Raw genomic sequence first — 19,581 nt, 5'->3', positions numbered from 1 at the left:
ACTACAGCAAATTGCCAGCAGACCTCCCCCGATTGCACACTTCCAACACACTTGCTCACAACATGCATGCTATGTGCGACAATCCTTTTAAAGTAGAGGAACTCCGGGGGGGAGGGCGGTGCTTCCTCTGCTCTATAGCATGGAGCAGAAGAACTGCAGAATCTCGATCAACCCTGTAAATTCAGAAAATTGCCAGCAGACCTCTGCCAAATGCAATCTCCCAACAAATTGGGTAACCACAATGTGAAAGGGAAGACATCAAGGTCACAGAAGTAGACCAAAGAACAAAAAAGAACTTCCTCACACCGCGGAGGCAAAGGGTTGAGAAGTGGAGGCGTTAACAGGAGCTAGGATCCAGGTTAAAGCCCCTAAACATGAAGCTCCTCCCTATACAAGAAGGGTTAATGCAAACAATTAAAAAGGTGGCCCTCTACTTACAATATAAAGAGAAAACAGAAATATTAGAATACTAAAAGTAAGAGACCTCTCTGTATCATGGCAAAAGGCCAATTAAGGAGCCACATCTCTCTCCATTAAAGATTTCCTACAAGGCAATGCTTAAAATGGCAGTGATAAAGGACATCCAGCTGACGCCTTGATAGAAGAGTGTGTTGGGGAGGAGCGAGAGGCTTTGGCTAGCCCTCCCTGCACCCCTCTAGCGCTTTACAATTAGTCAAGACTTCTAAGCACTATAGCACTGGAAAAGCTTCTTTCAAGCAAATATAATCACACAGAGGCGTGGCCAGTCACTAAATAAAGATAGTTATTTGCATCTTATATTTTAATCCCAAGTATTAGTTGAATTAATTTGTAAAACTGTTGTACATTGTAAAATAGCTTTGTTCAAAACACACGGTAAAAAGCAGGCTCTCTGCCAAAGAGGAATGTGCTTGCGCTAAGAATAGATCGCAGAGCTTGTGTGCAGTGTTGCATCACTCAGTGTAAGAGTGGAAGAGAGAACGGAGTGGATGATCAACTGGTCTTGTCAATCACAGGCCAATGGAGACTATAAAAAGATTCAAGGCACGACAGAATACTAATGGGAAACCAGGATTCAGCACAACATAGTAGTAGAAAAGTGTTTTTCTGTAGAAGTTATTGGACCACATCAAATATAATTTTATGGAGTTAATGTTGAGAGAATGGCGGGAAAATGTGTTTATGTATGAATGTTTTGTTTAGCATAATTTACTATGTTATAGAGTGACAAAATATTCTTGCATATACAGCATTAATGTTAAGTAGGGAACATGACCATGCAACAATGGAGCGTCTGCAACATCCCTTTTATGGCAAGAGGGATAGGTTTGGAGGAGCTCTGCGGGTATCCAGTGACCAACTGAAGAGTATTTAAGCTTCAGGCCCAGGAGGAGTCTCCAGGAATTGGGAGTCAATGATGACGACGACAGAATGCTGCCCCTATACCTACTTTGAATGGATAGTGTCCTCCCACGTATTCCTCATCTTTGTTATACTCCGATATCATTCTTGCAGCTCTGAACCTTTTCTCAGCAGAGGGCACCATGCGTTGTCCACCTTGTCCTTTGAGGGCCTCCGTCCTCCTTGAGTATGACGTTGACGCTGGTATAAAAGGCACACACCGTGCCCATTGCATCAGTTCCGTTTTTCTGCACAGCTGCTCGAAATGGTTCTTCACCTCGGCATGTTTCGATAACTGTGTAGTGTTTATCTAAAAATGTAGACTCATACCCTGAAAACGGGCTTCAAGAGATGTGCCCAGTGTTTGGCTAAGTTGTCTAAAACCGATCCTCATCGGGTATGTCTCTGGTGCCTGGTATTGGGCCACATCGTCGTCGATTGAGGCTAGTGCAAGTCTGACTGAAGAAGAGTTAAAGGAGAGGAAGGGGAAACTTGCTTTGGGCAAACCATTCCCAAAGTCGTCTTCGGTAATGCCCACAAAAAAATCGTCCGAAGATAAGAGTCCAAGGGAGAGATCTCCACACCAGGCCAAGAGATCTCGTCATTCCTCTTCATTGTCTTTGAGGAGATCTAAGAAAAGGCGTCATCGCTCCAGATCGTCCTCTACGGATTCCTCACCCAAAGGGAAATGGGTACGCTTCCCTAAGAAGGGGGCCAGTAAAGCAGAGCTGGAAAAATTCTTCCTGCAGATGTTGGAAGTGTTTGAGAAGGTGGCGACGTCAGCTCCTTCGAAGAAGTCATTGGAGACCCCGACACAATTGTGCCTATGAAAACCGCTGACCGCGTGCCCAAGAGCCCCGGACAGCAGGTCGTCCAAGGATACGACATCAACGGCATCTCGTGCACATCTCACGGCCTCAATGCCTCGAAGGGATACTCCTCCGACCCACTCAACACTGTCTAAGGCATTGAAGTTGAGCTCATCAGCGTCAAAGTTGTCGGAGTCAAGGCGCTGGACGTCCTCTTCGAACCCTCGAAGACAAAATGAGAATTTTTAAGTTTATGGCTTCTATTTATGAAGAGGTGGTGGAGGAGGAGGAAAGCCCTAATTATGATTTTAGCCAGCAGTACAGCACTCCTGGTGTTCCAGAGGAGCTGATATGCCAGGAATAAAAAATGAGGGACCTCGTGGACACCCTAAAGGATGCCAGTGGTGTGGATACTTCTGCAGAAGTTGATTTTGGCACCCCTGAAGGCTTGGGACATGCTGATGCTTCTTATAGATCAATGACAAACGTTCTATAATACCTGGGCTGGGGTAGATCTGTTGAGTATGAGCAAGATGACTTGACTGATATTTTGGATAAGGAGCCACCTAAGGACCCAGTCCTTCCTTTTCATACTGCAGTTAGGAATAGGGTCTTGGAGAACTGGAAAAGTCTGGACACCATTCATGCCCCCAAGGACTTCACTAAGAAATACAGACCTTCTTCAGTAGATTCGGAGTTTCTTTCGAAACATTCAAGTCCTCAAAGCCTTGTTGTTCAAGCAGCCACTGCTTCTTCTAAGGGAGCAGCCTATCCCACAAATCCTCCAGACAGTGAGAATAAAAGGCTCGATGCTATTGGAAATAACATTTTTTCTTCAGGGAGCATGGCACTGGAGGCAGCCAATGCAACTTGTGCACTGGCAAAGTTTACCTACACTTTGTGGGAGGTAATTGTCATGGCATCGGAGCACATCCCAGAGGGTGAAGAAAGGGATGGTTTTATGAGCATTAATCAGGACGCGAAGGATGATATGTGTCAGTCCTTGCAGTCAGGCCTGGACACTGCGGACTGTATTAGCCGTTGTATGGCTGATGGTACAGTGCTCAGACGTTTCGCCTAGCTGAGAAAATCAAGGTTTGCCTCTGACATGCAATTCAGGCTTTTGGATTTGCCATTTGTAGGTTCTTATTTCTTTGGAACAAAAGAAGACGAAAGCCTGCAGAAATTGCAGTTATCTAAGGAAGCAGCAGAATCTCAGAGCCTGTTCATTAGGCAGCCATAACAGTCGACCAGCTCTGACTTCTAATCTGGAATGGAGAAATCGTTAATTTTAATACGACTCCTCTGTTGGGAGAGCAAGAGGTCAGTTTACGCAAAGGGGACAGAGAAGACAACCATGGGCAGCTGAGGTCGTTGAGCAGTGGAGCTGCTACAGCGTCTGCTTCCTTGTCTTCCACACCGACCAGTGCCCCAAAATCGCTTTGAAGACTTTAAGCATTTGTCTGCAGTGGGAGGCAGGTTAGCCCAGCATCTGATGGAATAGCAAAGCATTACAACAGATATTTGGGCTCTACAAGCTATCGCCCATGGCTACTGCCTCCACTGTCTGAAGAAACCACCAAACTGTCCCCCAGGAGGCCAGTCCTTGAAAATACCAGATCTGCTCCTCCCACAGGAAGTTCAGACACTGTTGGAGAAGGGTGCGATCGAACAAGGACCTGTAGTGAAAAGAAATCAAGGCTGGTACTCTTTCTTTTCTGATCCCGACAAAGGACGGAGGGTTGCAACCCATCTTGGACTTGAGATGCTTGAACAAGTTCTTGAGGAAGGACAAGTTCAAGATGGTCACTCTTTCGCAGATCCTCCTGGCCCTTTAGCTCCAGGATTGGATGGTGTCATTGGAACTTCAGGATGCTTATTTTCATGTGCAGATTCAACTCAAGCACAGAAAATACCCGAGATTCGCCGTTGGCAGTTCTCACTATCAGGTTTGAGTACTGCCATTCGGGCTAACCTCCACCCCAAGGGTAATCACCAAGCTGATGGCGGTGGTGGCAGCGAATCTACGGAGGGGGGTTGGGGGATTCACATCTACCCCTACTTGGACGATTGACTGATCAGAGCCTGTTCACCCGAGCAGCCCCTGTGCAGGGAGGCAATGCAGCTCTGGTTTTGGGCACTGCAAGTAGGAATCTCTGTCAGCAGTTCATCTGGCGGAGAGGAAAACACAGCGGCGGATGCTCTGAGCAGGCAGATCAGTCCCAGGAGTTGGCTCAGGAAGTCATTCCAGAGATCTTCGCCCTTTGGGAAACCCCTCAAGTAGATCTGTTTGCATCCAATGTCAACAGGAAGTGCGACCTGTTTTGCTCAAGGAAGTTCCTCAGAGAGGAACTCTAGGGGAGGTGTTTGTCGTGGACTTGGCATTTCCACTTCTGTATGCGTTTCCACCGATCCCCATCATTCCTCATGTTCTCAGGAGGTTGAAGTTTCGGAAATCCATGATCCTGATTGCCCTGGACTGGGGGCGCATACTTCATGCAGAGATTAGGACCCCCAAACTCCACGCATGGTATCTGAAAAGTTAAGGTACACAGATTGGGACCTTCCGGAAGATGACATGGAGGTGTTATTTACGGCCAGAAGGCCAGCAACTAAATCTCTATGCCGCTGCAGCCGGAACACATTTTGCAGCTGGTGTAGAGATACATGAATTGGCCCATTTTCTTGTGACACGCCATTGGTTTTGTCTTTTCTCCTACACCTAACCCATCAGGAGCTACGGGTTGCTACAGCCAAGGGCTATCTGGCTGCGCTATTTCAAGCACTCTCCTGAACATGTTCCTACTTCAAGGTTCCTACTGTCATCCAGTTTTTAAAAGGATTGACCAACATCTTCCTGCCGGTTCGATTCATTGTTCTGGTCTGGGATCTCAATCTGGTTTTAAGCTTCCTGGTGTGTTGTCCATTCCAACCATTACATTCTTGTCCACTTAGGTTGTTGTCTTTGAAAACAGTATTCTTGACGGCCACCCCCTCTGCTAACAGAGAGCGAGATTTAGGCCTTATCTTTAAAACCACCATCCACTGTCTTCACAAGGTAGTTTTGAGGTTTGCCCTTCTTTTCTACCAAAAATAGTGTTGGAATTTCATTTGATGCAAAAAACTGTTTTACCGGCTTTCTACCCTCCTTCCCATCCATGTAAGGAGTAAGAGAGGTTACACAGACTTGACCCTAGAAGAGCCTTGAGCGTCTATATTAACAGGGTTTCTAAGATAACACTGGACAAACATCTTTTTGTTGGTTACACGAGCCACAGTATGGGACAAGCGGTTACTAAACAAACACTGTTGGTGGATTATACTGTGTATATCTGAATGTTATAACTTAGCTGGGAAAGAGGTTCTCATAGTTTAAGGGCCCACTCAACTAGAGGTGTTGCCACTTCAGCCCTTCCGAGATGGTTACAGCTCTTGGACATTTGCAACGCTGCTACCTGATCTTCTGTGCATACACCTGCTAAGCACTACTGTTTAGATTCCTTTTTTCGGGACGGGAATCCAGATTTAAAAAGGCTGTTTTACATCACGTAAATCAAAATTGAACTCTTCTTTCCCACCTCCTCTGCTATGGGAGAATATCAAAGATGAGGAATACGTGGTAGGACACAATCCATTGGAAGTGCAAATTACTTGTCCCATGTGATGGTCTTTCGATTGGATGTTCCTCCCACGTATTTCTCATCGGCCCTCCCAGTCAGGCGTTTCTGTGATTTACACCTTCCTCTCTGTTAACGCTCAAGTATTTCTCATCTTCGAGACTGCTGTGCTAGTGGGCGGAAAAACATGAACTGAGGCAACGTGCGCGGTGCGTGCCTTTTTATACCAGTGTCAATGTCATAGTCGAGGAGGACAGGGGCCCTCAAAGGACACAAGGTCGTCGACGACGACGCACAGAGCTCTCTGCTGAGAATCGTTTCCAAGCTGCAAGCCGGATATCGGAGTAGATCAAAGATGAGGAACATCCAGTCGAAAGAACATTACCAGGGGTAAGTAATTTGTTCTTCTACAATCACTAAACGATCTCTGAAAGATGACATTACGGATGCCCTGAAAGTGGAAATACAACACACTCTGATATCGGATCTATCATCAGCAATCTCGGGGAATACGAGAGATTGAAGCCATGGGACAAAGGATAAATCTAAATGAAGTAGTAATAACAACTCTTGGAACTAAAATCCTACTCAGAATCGGTGTGTAGGTTTAGAAAACAGATCACGTCAGGAAAAATGTACTGATAACATATCTGAAGGACTACTGATAACACATCTGAAGGAGGGAACAGAAGCGGATGATATTCCGAAATGTGTGCAAGAGTTACTTGGGCAACTTGATGAAAGATTTGCCACCCGTGAAATCAGAATTGACACAGTACATCAGGTCGAGATCAAGAGACAAAATAAACCAAACAAACCAAGGGACATAGTGATTAAACTTAATTATCTTGGAGTTAAGAGTCTATCCTGCTAGAGGCCAGAAAGGAGTGAATAATTGGCTTTTCATAGTAGCCAGGTGCAAATGTTTCATTATGTCACTCAAATTACACTCCCTGTCTGAAAGAAAGATGATGTCACCAATAAGAGAGGAGTTAAACAGAATGGATGTTAGAAATAGATGGGCATATCCATTTGCACTACAATTCAAGTTAAAAGACAAAGTGACAACAATATTCTCGTTAAAAGGAGCAAAGCTACTAGATATGGAGATGGCAGAGACAGAGCATCCACAGCATCGGAGCAGGGAGAGCGAAGCAGTGAAATTGGACAACAAAGGGCAGAAGACCACTACAAATGTGAATAGAAAACATAAGAAATAAACCATGGAACTGAAGATAATACTTGAGGTTGGGTAAGACACTGGAACACTGGAAAGGCAAACAGTTGGAAGGTAATCGAGTGAATACTGAATAGGCCACCGAGGTAAGTCCTATAGGAGGTTTATTTGGGAGGACAATAATAAGAAAAGGGGAGGACTACTGCTCCAATAAAGAGAGTAGATCTTTCTACAAAGAAGAGCGAAATAAGACAAACTATCTCCATGCACAAAAAACAGACTACTAAGTTGCCTTCAGAGTTAGGGATTGTTAACAAGTTGCATTTTTTCTAATTTGATCATACTAGTTTGGGGAAAAACTACAAACCGTGAGGGTCGAGGTTTTATGTGTTATTTAAACAGTTCATGTAATGTAAAGTTGTCTTATGCATGCCCTTCTGCCATGTTGTCTTTGCTGTGCATAGCTCTGTAAGAAAGGAGGGCAGGGTTTGTTAGTTGGATAACAGGAAGACAGATGCATAAACTTTTGTTGTTGATGGATGCAGGTTTGAAGTATCAGTTACCTGTGTGCCGATATGAAAATATCCATGTTTGTGCTCGATACCAATTGGGCAGGTTAGTTATATGGGCAGCCCTCAGATTGTGGAGTGCAAAAATTGACCGCATGGTTGATGATAGAAATGGATACAGCCTGAATCTGTTAAGTACACTAGACCTGGAGGTCATCTGAAAAAGTGTAGGAGATGTAAGGATGCAAGATTTTAATTCCGAGGAGTTAGTTGAGGGATAAGAGGGTGGCAGGAGTGAGGTTGTTGTTTCCTGGCTCTTGGTTGTAGATTTCACTGAGTTAAAGGTGCAGACCATTGTCACAGAGTAGAGGTTCCATGAATCAAATGGGTTTGCCAGAGATGGTAGTGAGAAAGAACTTTGAAACTTGCTTGTCATAAATTAGCCCAACTTTCTGCTGCACAGTTTTTATTTGGTTGTATTATTTTTCCTTTCTTCCCAAGTGGTTGGTTGAAAAGCCAAGTCTTTAGCTGGTTCCTGAAAGTCAGCTGGTACACTTTCAGGCAGAGAGGTTTGGGTAGGGTGTTCTACAGTTTCATGGCCAGAACTGAAAAAGAGGGTCCTTCCTGCTGTTTCTAGTTGAAGTTGGGAACTATTAATAGTGCAGCACTGCAGGACCTAAGTGTTCTGGAAGGATTGTAGTGTTACAACTTACTCCTGAAGGAGGAAGGGCTCACACCATGGTGTCAATGATGGCCAATGCACAAGGTAATCTTGCCGTTGGATCAGATATAGGACGCTGACAACTGGACATGTTTGAGAAAATACTTAAAGTTTTATTAAAGTAAAAGAAAATCCCTCACCTAGCCCTTTTGCTAAGGGAGAGGTTCCCTATCTGATAAAAGCAAAATGAAAGGTGCTCATCAGAATGCCATACACAAACTAGTTCTGTCCTCCGTCCAAAACCTATCATATCTATCTGACCCTACCACTATTGAAAGAAAAACAAATTCAAACAATGGCTCTGTTGGCTGGTGCATGACCCCCCCCCCCCCCCCTCCTAACCAATGTTTCTGTAAATTGCTCCTCTCGCTTTCTCAGGTTCTGTTACTTTCACAGCGCCAGCAAATCAAATGTTCATATCTAAATGAAATAAGTTCCTCCTTGTTTTTCTCAAATCTGGCCTCTTCTTATATTAACACGTCATAAAGTTCCTCAAGATTTCCTCATAGCAAAAAGGGCAAACTCTGATGCCCCACCAGCCAAGTCCGTGCAAACTTTACAAGTCTCCTTTCTGCATGTAGGACTTCGTTTGACATATGTTTCAATTGTTCAAGTTTGCTTTGGCTCCCTCCACCCCCCGCACCTCCCTTTTGTGTCTCTCCAATCTCTAATGGAGATAACTTTTGATGGTCCCATGTGGACCTGTAGATTTGGATTCAACTAACTGATTATGGGTTTCTAGCCACTGTCTGTGGCTTTGGGTTACTGTCCGATCCCGGCCTTTGCCCCTTAGCCGTGTCTCTGTTTCAGGAAGGTTATTTTCTTTATATAACCTCCTCTCTGGACTTTTCCTCTTCTTCACTTTTCTCTTTTCTACGATATAAGCTTTTCATATGTCCCCTTTTGGGGATTCTTTTGTGTCCTGGTTTCTGGTAATCCCTAATTTGTTCAGGATGTTTTAACCCCTTTGTTGGAGTTTATTTTCTCTTCTATACTAGGCCCCTGTGACCCTTGAGCTACTTGAATGTCTTCTTTAATCAAAGTCTCTTGTGTAGTGCTGTGGAGCTCGATCGACCTCGTCCCTCTCCTTATTGCATACAGCGTACCTGTTGCTCTGTGGTTACATACCATGGGGGAGGCAGTTGCTTCGTCTGTGGCGGAACCTTCTTGTGGTGGAGACCGGTTCCTTGTTTCCTGTTGTGGCTACTTTCTCCATGGCTGCCTTCTCTCCCAGACTGATGTCTCCCGCATTGGTCAGGGTTTGGTCTCATGCCAACAGAGACCTCAGAGCTGCTGTCCTCCGGCACACCTCGGCTTGGCAGCATTGTGCGGGCTCTCCGCCCACCGTGTAGCAGTTGTTTTCCTGCGTCCAGGCTATGTCGACTCCGCAGTGTGTCAGCAACATCCACTCTGCGCCTCCGGGTTAGCTGGATGCACGCCAGCTCCTTTCCCCTCCCAGGTAAGGGCTACGTCCTGTATATGCCAGTCTCTAAATGAAGGAACTCCATTCGATTGGTCCTGTGGCTTCTTCTTTAAGGAGGGGTCAACAACCAAGTCAAACATGTGTTAGTGCCTTGTGACATTAATACCATCATCTGCTCTCATGTATGCAGAAAATGCATGGGCCATTGGGGTTAAGGGGTTAAGGGAGATGTTACAACCTTGTTTGACTGGGAGTCCTTGTCCACTAAGGGGGAGCCACTCCCAGGGAGGGAGGTTTTTACATAGCAGGCTCACCTCGCTAGTCTCACAAGGTGGGGGTCCCCCTTGGGGAGAAGGGACAAATTCCCTGGATTCGTCACAACTCTTAGAAGTTTCCTCATTAAGTAATCCAGGAGTCTGAGATGGAGGCTGTTTGCATAGTCTAGTTTGGATAATAGTATAGAAATTATGGCTGTGGCTCTGTCGGTGAACTTTAAGTAAGCTAAGATGCGGTGTTGCATGCACAGCTGGTAAAACTTGCTTTTAACAAGGGCTTTGACCTATGGACCAAGAGTGAGGGCGTTGCCCATTGTTTTTCTGAGATATCTTACTGTATTTGATGGGTTGTGGTCAAAGGTCCATCTTGTCAGGCCAAGAGATTGTGATGGAGTTAGAACCTGTAGGATTACAGAGCATCTGTTCTGTTTTGTTAAGGTTGAATTTTAGTCTGTTTGCTTTCATCCATGCATCCACCTGTGCAAGGCAGTTTTTAATGCCTGGGGCGTTTGGTGATGGGTGGTTCACAAATGTATAGATTACTAGCAGGTGTACCCGTGCTTTGCACAGTAATTCCTAGGGCTGAAGCATATAAGCTTGAAGTGCCTGTACGTGTACGCCTGACGGATGTAAGCATTGTATTGTTGAGATGGCATACATTGATCAACTTCCGTGGAAATGAAGTACCTGTAATTCTTATGCGAGGTTTGCCACGATGTGACGGACAACCTCATTGCGAACACTATTGAAGAGACATGCACCCGTCACCCGCATTATTACAAAAGCACCGTTTTTGTGTCACCCACATGACTTCAAAAGTGAGTGACGTTAATGTCAGCTAGAAGGCTGATAGTGTGGAAAGTTAAGGAGAAATTAACTGCTGAAATGTACGCGGAACTACGGCACGAAGAGCCATGTGGCAGGGGTAAGCATTGGGATAATTTATATTTTATACTTTTCACATTGTCTACAGCATGGAACCTATCCAAATGCCAAATTTCAGGTTTGTGGCATGCTGGGAAGTATGCTGAACAACACACACACACCACACATACACATCCCCCACAGACCCCCCACAGGCACCACACACACACCACAAACACCCCCTCACACAAACACCCCCCACACACACACCACACACACACACCCACAGACCGCATCCAAAAGAAAAAAAATAGAAAAATGTATATCTTATACTTTTTACATTGTCTACAACATGGAACCTACTGACATGCCTACTCTCCCGGTATCACTTTTCTGTCTCTCACGTTCTCTCCTGACCCTCTTCTACACTGGTCTCAAGAGATATTCTCTTCTCGCTATACTAATGTCCCTCCGATCTTTGATCTTACTTTCCTTCTCACTCCTGTTCTTACTATCGCTCTCACCTCAAACTACCCCTCTACGTCTACCTCTACTGTTACCGTCTCTTCCCTCCTTGTCTCCACTCTACTTCCTTGCTTCTTGCGATTCTTCTTGTTGTGCTCTGTCTCTACTCTTACCACTAGCTACTCCTATTCTCCCACTCCCTTTTACTACTACCGCTGTTCGGCTACCACTATCTCTCGCCTCCTCTACTACCTCTCTACTCAAACTCCCACTCATTAACACTTACAACCGTCCACTACTACCAACTACCATCTCTTACTCTCACCACCACTCTACTACTCACACAATACTACCCCCTCTGCCACCACTACCGCCATGCTACTCCTACTTTACTTCTATTCCTCACATTCTCCACTTGCTCACTCTCAAATACTCCACAGACCCCCACCTCCAATAGCTTCCGCAGTCTGTTTGCTTTCGCCTCCTCTGGTCTCTCGAGCATCCTCCATGAACTCCTGTCCTCACCAAACCAAGCATTCACACATACCTATCCCAACCACTCCCAGAATTGGCCACTTACCTTATCCAATCACCTGTCTTCAGGGGGTGTGACAGGGGAAGCACATGGGAGGGCTAGAGGGCTTGTAAGCCCCACCCCTTTCCAACATGGACCCTGAGGGGGTCCAGGAGCATTGAATATGGAAGTCCTCCATGGGGGCCTTTTAATATAATATAATCCCTGGAGGGTTAGTGGAGGTTCTTATTTGCGCAGGCTAAGCAGACAAGGTTTGCCGGTGTTGTAGTTGGGGGGGGGGGGGGGGGGGGGCGGGGTGCCACGTATAACATTCACGTCCTGCGGCCGATGTTGCCACGCTCGTGGAACGCCTTGTTTTTTTTTTGTGGCCCGCAGCTCTGTGCGGTCTGTTGCAGCATCCCTTGGCTGCTAGCATCTTCTCCTGCTGCAGCGCCACAGTCAAAGGTAAGGAGGGTCTGAGAGCGGGCCTGCCCAAATGGCGGCACCGGGGAAGGGTGTTGAGGGTCTGACTACCTACCCCCTTGACACGGGGCCACAACGCTGCACCTGTCGCATACAAAAGATCTGCGATAATATGGGTAAAGAAAGGGGAGAGGAAGAACCTTAAAGGAAAGCTTTTTGGAGTTTCTACAACAACCTATTCCAGGAAGCAGAAGTAAACAAGGAACTCCAAGAAAAATACTTATATTGAATAAACTTGCCTAATCTATCTGAAGGCAATAGAAGTTGCTCCGAATAGCCCATAGAGAATATGGAGGAATTAGAGGCAATCAGGGGTTGAAGTCTGGGAAAAGCCCAGGTCCTGAAGGTAGGAAAGCAGCGTTTCATTAAAAAAAAGGCCCCATTCACAGTGCCTCTACTAAGATTCATGGAATTCATTTTGAGAAGGTAAACAACTTGCCAAATGTATGTGAGCGGCCCAAATAGCATGCATCCCCAAAATAGGGAAGGACTTGGCTAGATGCGCCTCCTATAGACCAATTTCCCTCCCAAATCTGGATATAAAAATATATATTAAAGTAATAGCAAATTAATAGAGGCCAGCCAGGATTTAAAAAAAAATAGTGCCAGAAGCTCCAACATTCGAAGAGTGTTAAAAATGTGTATTTATTTATTTAAACTTTTGTAATGCGCCCCATGCTTGAGGGCCTCGGGGTGCACATAAAAGACGAACAACACAAGCACATAAGAAGGACCAGTTTGTTGGAGGGATTTGTGATGAGCCCTCAGTCAAAGGGGAGGTTGATGAGGGTTTGGTTAATGAAGAGGACTCAATCAGGGGAAGGTTTAAGAGCATTCCAGGCCATGGGCCCTTGTACTTCAAAACAAGATTCCCCTCCCCCCCCCCCCGCCTTTACCAGCCTGAACCTAGGTAGACCGAGCCAGCAGAGGTCCTGTCCCTTCTCAATCATTCGACAGGGTAGATTAGATATTTCTGGGAAAAGTACTGAGCAAATTTGGATTGTGGCCCTACATGAGAAATATGATTATTGCAAGCGATCAATCCCTACTACCGAGAATAAATGTGAATGGGAGTTTTACAGACCCACTAACTGTGGAGGGGAGCAAGACAGGGATGTGCTAATTATGGAACCATTTGCAGAAAGAATAAGAAACAACAAATACATATCAGGTGTAAAAGTGCGTGCACAGAACATAACATTAATCTTTTCGCTGATGATGTTATTCTGTCAGTAATCAACCCAATTAAATAAAGGAATTTGGAAGAAAATTGTTTTCCAATATAAACATAGATAAGTTGGAAATAAAAAATCTCCATTTCCAAAGGACAACAGCAACTAATTGGCACCATTCATGTGGGCAGAAAAATAAGGGCCTTATCAAGAAATTAAAATCACGTTGAGGTTGCACAGTTTTCACAAGCTAACTGATCTATGTGATTCTATGAAAAGGATTTGATCGAAGTAAAATTCATCCAAAAAATGTTTAATGACATTACTTCCTGTGTTCAAAATTTAGTTTCCCCTCCCTGCTGACTTCATAAGTCCCACCAAAATGTACTGGCAACATTATGGGACAAATCTGAACACTTGCTATATGTATGCTTAACTACATTTGAAATGGGTAGCTAGTAAACCTACCCAATTAAATTGTTGGCGATGCACTTGTTTTGCTCTGCAGTTGGAAAACGCACTCTTGCAGGTGGAGTGACATAATTAAAATTATATTTATTGTAACCATTGGCTCAAATAGGGCCATCTTAGATTGGGTTGTTGAAAACCATTTAATATTTGAGTAATAATATGAAGGTGCAGTATTTCATTCACAGCAGGGCTGAAGCTACCCAGGGGAACCCTTTGAATTTTGAGCTTTAGCAACCCGTGTACAGGTCACCCCTGCAGTGACCAGCACAATGGCGTTGCCCCCGTGACTGAAGCTGGGAAGCGGGGAAGGAAGAAAATGCTGGGATGGGTGGTAGGACGAAGAAGAGTTCAGCTGGAAGCCTAAGTGAGGCTCTTGGGAGTGGGGGGTGGGGGGGACAGACCAAAACCCATGAGGGGCGAGTAAATGAGGTGCAGTAGGACCACTTAGAGTTGGAGAGTGATATGCTCTGCCCCATCTATTCCCAGCTGGGCAAAGCACTGAGATTGTTCATATCGAGTTGGCTGGATGTGCACGTATATTGGACAATTCTAGAGATGTCAGCATTGAAATTATAATTGTTTATTTGTAAAGTGCTTATACACAAGTTAAGTGCTTCAAAGCGCTACAAGGTGGGAAGTGAACAAGGGGATATAGTTGTCATTCTTAGGCCTTGAAGATTCCGAATGATCTAAACAATAACTAGCATATTAGGCCATTGGCATTTGTACTGATATAAGGGTGTGAGAACAGATTTGGGAGAGGGGGCTGTGGGAGAGGGAGACGGACATACAAAGACAAAAAAGGTTGGTCATCAGTGCGCCTATGGACGAGTATTTCAGGCACAACCAAGCTAGGGAGGGAGACAAAGGAGGATAGGACAGACAAACCTGCTAGGCCTAGTATATTCAAAGTTGTGCAAGTGTGCAAACAGGGAGTGCCAGGGAGGGCGAGGGGGACAAGTGCACCCAGTCCAGCAGCGGGCCCGGGTTAAGTGCAGAGTGGTTGCCACTCTCATGGAACGTGTTCCAAGTGCAGTAGTGCAGGCACAGTGTGGATGCCGGGAGGCAAGTGCAGGACCAGGACTGGGGGGGTAGCCTGGGACCTGTGAGGCTCTGGAGAGCAGGAGAGAAGAGAAAGGAGGTTAGCAAGGAAGAGAGAAAGAGGAAGAGAAGAGGAAGGTCTTGAGGAGTTTCTGGAATTTAAGGAGGTCTGGCCCAAGGCAGAGAGAGGCAGGTAGGCTGTTCCAGAGGGAGGTACCTGCAGTGCATAAGGATCTACCCCCAAATCTCTGTTAGGAAAAAGAAGGTTCACCCGCAGAGAGTTGGAGGAGGCTGAGCGGAGGGCTCTGGGAGGAGAGTATTTAGGAAGAGAGCGTTGTAGATAGTAAGGGCCCCGGACCCTGAAACCCTTGTGGACTATGCAGAGGGACTTGAACTTGATCCTTGTAGCCACGGGGAGCCAGTGGAGGGATCTCCGCGCCAGAGAGATGCGGTCCCTGGGCTTGAGGCCAAAGATGCATCTTGCGGTTCTGTTCTGGATACGTTGAAGAGGGTGGATAGTAGAAGTCGGAAGATTGAGGAAGAGACTGTTGCAATAGTCCAGTCTGGAGAGAACCATGGCTCTGGAGACAGTGAGCCTCTGGGGGAAGGTGAGAAAAGGTAGAATACCCCTGAGGAGGTGTGGCTGGTAGTGGGATGTTTTGGAAGTGTCCGAGATGTGAGACGAGAATGAGAAAGTAGAGTCGAAGATTACCCCCAGATTTATTGCCCCACTAGTGTGGGTGAGAGCGCAGGACCAAGGGTCGCAGGCCAGAGTGAAAGTGGGAAAGCAGGAACAGGGGTCCCAATGAGGATGATCTCTGTCTTACTTGCATTAAGGCTGAGATCATTAGAAGAAGACCAGGACTGAATTGCGGACAGTCGGGGGTGAGTGAGGAGGAGAAAGATGCAGAGGATAGCCTGAAAGAGAGCTGTGCGTCATCCGCATAAAACAAAGTTGGAGGTGAAGGCAGAGATCATGTAGGCCAAAGGGGCCATGTAGACATTGAAAAACCTGTAAATTAGACCCATGGGGGACACCACAAGTAGAGAGAGAGTGATAGCGGAGAGATAGGACACAAGTTCTACCTGGGAAGGACAGTCGGAGAGAAAGGATGCTAGCCACGGCAGGGCCTGATCAGTGATGCCCAGGGTCTCATGGAGACGAGAGATCAGGATGTTGTGGTTTACTGTATCGAAAGCAGAGGAGAGGTCAAGATGAATGAGGACAGAGAGTTCGAGTCAAGGTTTGAGAGCAGATCTTCACGGGTGTTCACAAGAGCAGTTTCCATGTCTCTGGATGCTCTAAAGCTGATAGTCAGGGAGACAGCCAACAGATTCAGTGTGGAGGGTAAGCTGAGGGATAGCCAACTTCTCCAGGAGTTTGCCAGGAAAGGAGTGATGGAGAACGCGCGATAGTTTGCCAGAATAGTGAGGTTGGCAGAGGGGTTTCTTAGCAGAGGGTGCACAAGAGAATGCTTGAGAGAAGTGGGGAAAACTCCAGTGGCGAAGGAGAGGTTGCAGAGGTCTGCCCAGGCTGGAGTTAGAGAGTCAATGTTGTCCGTGATGGTTTTGGAGGGGAAGGGGTCTACCTGTTTGGAAGATGCTTTCATAGACCCGACTTGTCTAGAGACCTCCTCTGGTGTGACATGGGATCAGGAGGAGAGGAGAGGCGTAGTGGTGGTGGTGGCCGAAGAGGGCCTAAGAGATGATGGTGTACGAGTGTGTGCGGAGAAGAGAGAAGACAGGATGTCCTGTGTTTTGTTGGTGAAGTGTGCAGCCCGGGCTGAGCAAAGGGCATGGATGAGTGCAGAAGAGGACGAGGCTGCAGACGGATTGGCCAGTTCCTTACAGACTTTGAAAGGTTTGGCTGTGTTGTTGCAGACATGCAGGCTTGAATATGGACTCTTTGCTTGGACCGGATGCAGAGTCTATATTGCCTCTGCAGAAGACGGTCTGCAGAAGACGGCAGGCCAGATTGTCAGAGGGTGCGCCTGAAGATCCCCATTTCCGTCCCACTGCCCCACGCTTGCGTTTAAGGTCAGCCAGGTCATAGTTGTACAAAGAGTTGCATTTTTTTTGGCAGGCTTCAGTCGGACCCACATGACGGGGGCAATGATGTCGAGAGTATTGGAGATGGAAAGGTGAAAGTTAGAGAGGGCTGTATCAGAGTGGGAGTCAGCCGCAAGCGTATGTGGAGGAGAGTAGGTTGAGGCAAAGGCAGCCACTGACACTTTTTTTATATGGGTCGGATGACCTTGAAGGTTCGAGGCAGTGCAGGGTGTGCCACTGCTAGAGGAGACAAAAGCTTCAAGTGAGGAGAGAAGAGAGTGGTCAGTCCATGAGAGTGGGGTAGTGAGAGGGATAGAGAGAGGGATGTCTGTGGAGATAAGAGCATACAAGGTGTGGCCAGCAGTGTGCGTCGGACCAGAGGGTAAAATGGAGAGAGCAAGCGAGTCGCATAGGTTGTGGAAAGCTCCTGAAGAGTCAAGACGGATGTTAAGATCCCCCAGAAGGAGGAGTTGGGAGGAGGCGGAAAAGAGAGAAGATGCCAGGTCAGCCCATTCTGGGAGGAAGAGGGTGGACTGGCCTGGTGGCTGATAGAAGGTGGCCAGAGTAAGAGAGCAGACAGGAGACAGAGCGTGCAGACCAGGCATTCGAAGGAGGAATCGGCCTGAGTGGGGATGGTGGAAACGGGAATCCACTCTGGAAAGATTAGGGCAACTCCCCCTCCTGGTCTGTTGAGCCTGGGTTCAGAGAGGATATTGTAGCCTTCAGGGAGAAGAGTGTCAAATCTCGTGATAGAGCTGTCCTTAAACCAGGTCTCAGTGTGGGCAAGAACATCAAGGTCTAGGTGTTCCAGAAGGTGGCAGATGTCAGAAGAGTGCTTGACTGCAGAGCGCGAGTTAAGCGTGGCAACGTGGAGCAGATTGCCATTTTTTTAAAGAATTTAGGTGGGGGCGGCTGCAGGGGACAGAGGTCCCCCACACCCCCCGTAAGCAGCTCTGGTGCCTGAGAGATGGAGGCAAGAGAGCCAGGACAGTGGTAGATGGCAAGGGAGCCAGTGAGGAGGAAGGTGGAACGTTGATAAGGCGATGGAGGAGCCTATCAAAAAGGAGGTTGGGTTGGGGACCCTGTATGTACCAAGACGGTACCATTGCGATAGAGATTTATGATAACCCTGGAGGTCGAGAAGAAGGCAAGAAGGACCTCCCAGCGGGTGCCACCATTGATGTGTGAGGAAGAGTAGAGAGAGCAGAGCGACAAAGGGGATGTCAATGAGTCTCTCTGGCGCAAGCACTGACGTAGGTGTCAGCGATAAGAAGGCCTGGGCTGGAGCCAAGTGTGTCCTTCTTGGGTTTCTTCCTGATAGACTTAGTGACCGTTGATGGATAGGAGATAGAGAAGCAGTTTGAGAAAATAGGAGAGATAGAAAGCGCCATTGTGAGGGGGCACAGAGTGTGGTGCACTTAACCAGGGTGAGCAACTGGGGCACGTGGGAGGAAATTGACAGGGGCGCAAGCTTACAAGGAGTACAGTAGGGATGAAAAAAAGAAATGGGAGCAAAAAAAGGGGGGGGCACAAGGGAGCAAGAAAACAGAGACAATACAGAGAGCAAGGAAGTATGTTAGATTTCTAACTAACAGAACATAATAATGCAAGATGAAAGCACACCTAAAATCGAGTGAGACACAGGTATTACAGCACAGTAGTACAAAGTGAGGGCAGTGTGGTGGGAGCCCAGGAAATGCAAGAGACAATCTAAGAAGGTAGATCATGAAGTACAAGGGGACGCATGTGAAACAGAGCTAGGTCAATGAGAGTGCCTAGAAAGGCAAAGGGTGAGTCCAGAGAGATAAAGTAGGGCACTGAGCAACAGATAACACTCACGTGATGGCAGGAGGGATGCCACAGCATCTGTTTTTTTGCTCATAAACTAATGTATGGTGTAGTTCCTATGTATGTTGAAAGTTTACAGTGAAAGTTAATTGTTCATACAAGCCATTAGTTAAAGTTTTTGGTAGAAACAAGTCTTCTGTTTTAGGAAAATAGTTCACGTTGCAATCTTTTTCTGATAATACAGCGAATTAAAGAGGTTGATGATTCGTCTGCACAGTTTGCTGCCAACTCGAAGAGCCAGTCCATTTCCAGAGGTCTGAGGAAAAGAAAAACACCAGGTATGATCAATAGTTTGTGAAATGTTGATTTTTCTGAACGAGCATCTGGTAGTTGGGTTTTCGTATATATGCTAGGAATATAGTTACCTGTATTTACATTTTCAACATTCATTGTTTCTCCAAAAGGAATGCCTGTATGCTGTTATTGGGAATGAGCCTTTCTTCACAGAAACGGACTCTTTTTTGTTTGTCACCCTGTGGTTCTCTACTGTGCACATGATTCCTCAATTATTTGGTGTGTTCAACAAACAAAGGGGTACATGCTCCAGTAGGAATATATAACTATCTTGAATTGTGTACTGACACTTATTGTATCTCTTCCTTTTGACTGGAAAATCAATGCTCCTCTCTGCAGTCTTTATTTCAAAAAGAGGTAATGGTGGTGGTTGTGTGCCAAGCCCTACGGTGTTTGTTCTGTGCTGCTAACCGTTGTGCTCCTGCCCTCCTCACATACATGGCAGGCACCATACACAGACGGCAACAGG

The 19,581-nt window shown here is 46.4% G+C and overlaps 1 protein-coding gene across 2 annotated transcripts in view; it reads left to right on the top strand.

Moving 5' to 3' along the window:
• TAF1B (TATA-box binding protein associated factor, RNA polymerase I subunit B) overlaps window positions 1–19,581 on the top strand; it is a 1,890,249-nt gene that overhangs the window by 187,045 nt on the left and 1,683,623 nt on the right. For both annotated transcript variants that reach the window (XM_069605992.1, XM_069605991.1), the window contains one exon: window positions 19,003–19,096. In XM_069605992.1, coding sequence (XP_069462093.1) covers window positions 19,003–19,096 — 94 coding nt within the window. The remainder of the gene's footprint in view (window positions 1–19,002; window positions 19,097–19,581) is intronic.

This window comes from Ambystoma mexicanum, chromosome 4p (assembly GCF_040938575.1).
Source record: "Ambystoma mexicanum isolate Mex_15411 chromosome 4p, UKY_AmexF1_1, whole genome shotgun sequence".
NCBI lineage: Eukaryota > Metazoa > Chordata > Amphibia > Caudata > Ambystomatidae > Ambystoma > Ambystoma mexicanum.
The sequence above is the reverse complement of the archived record's forward strand: the minus strand, read 5'-3'. Positions and strand labels throughout refer to the sequence as shown.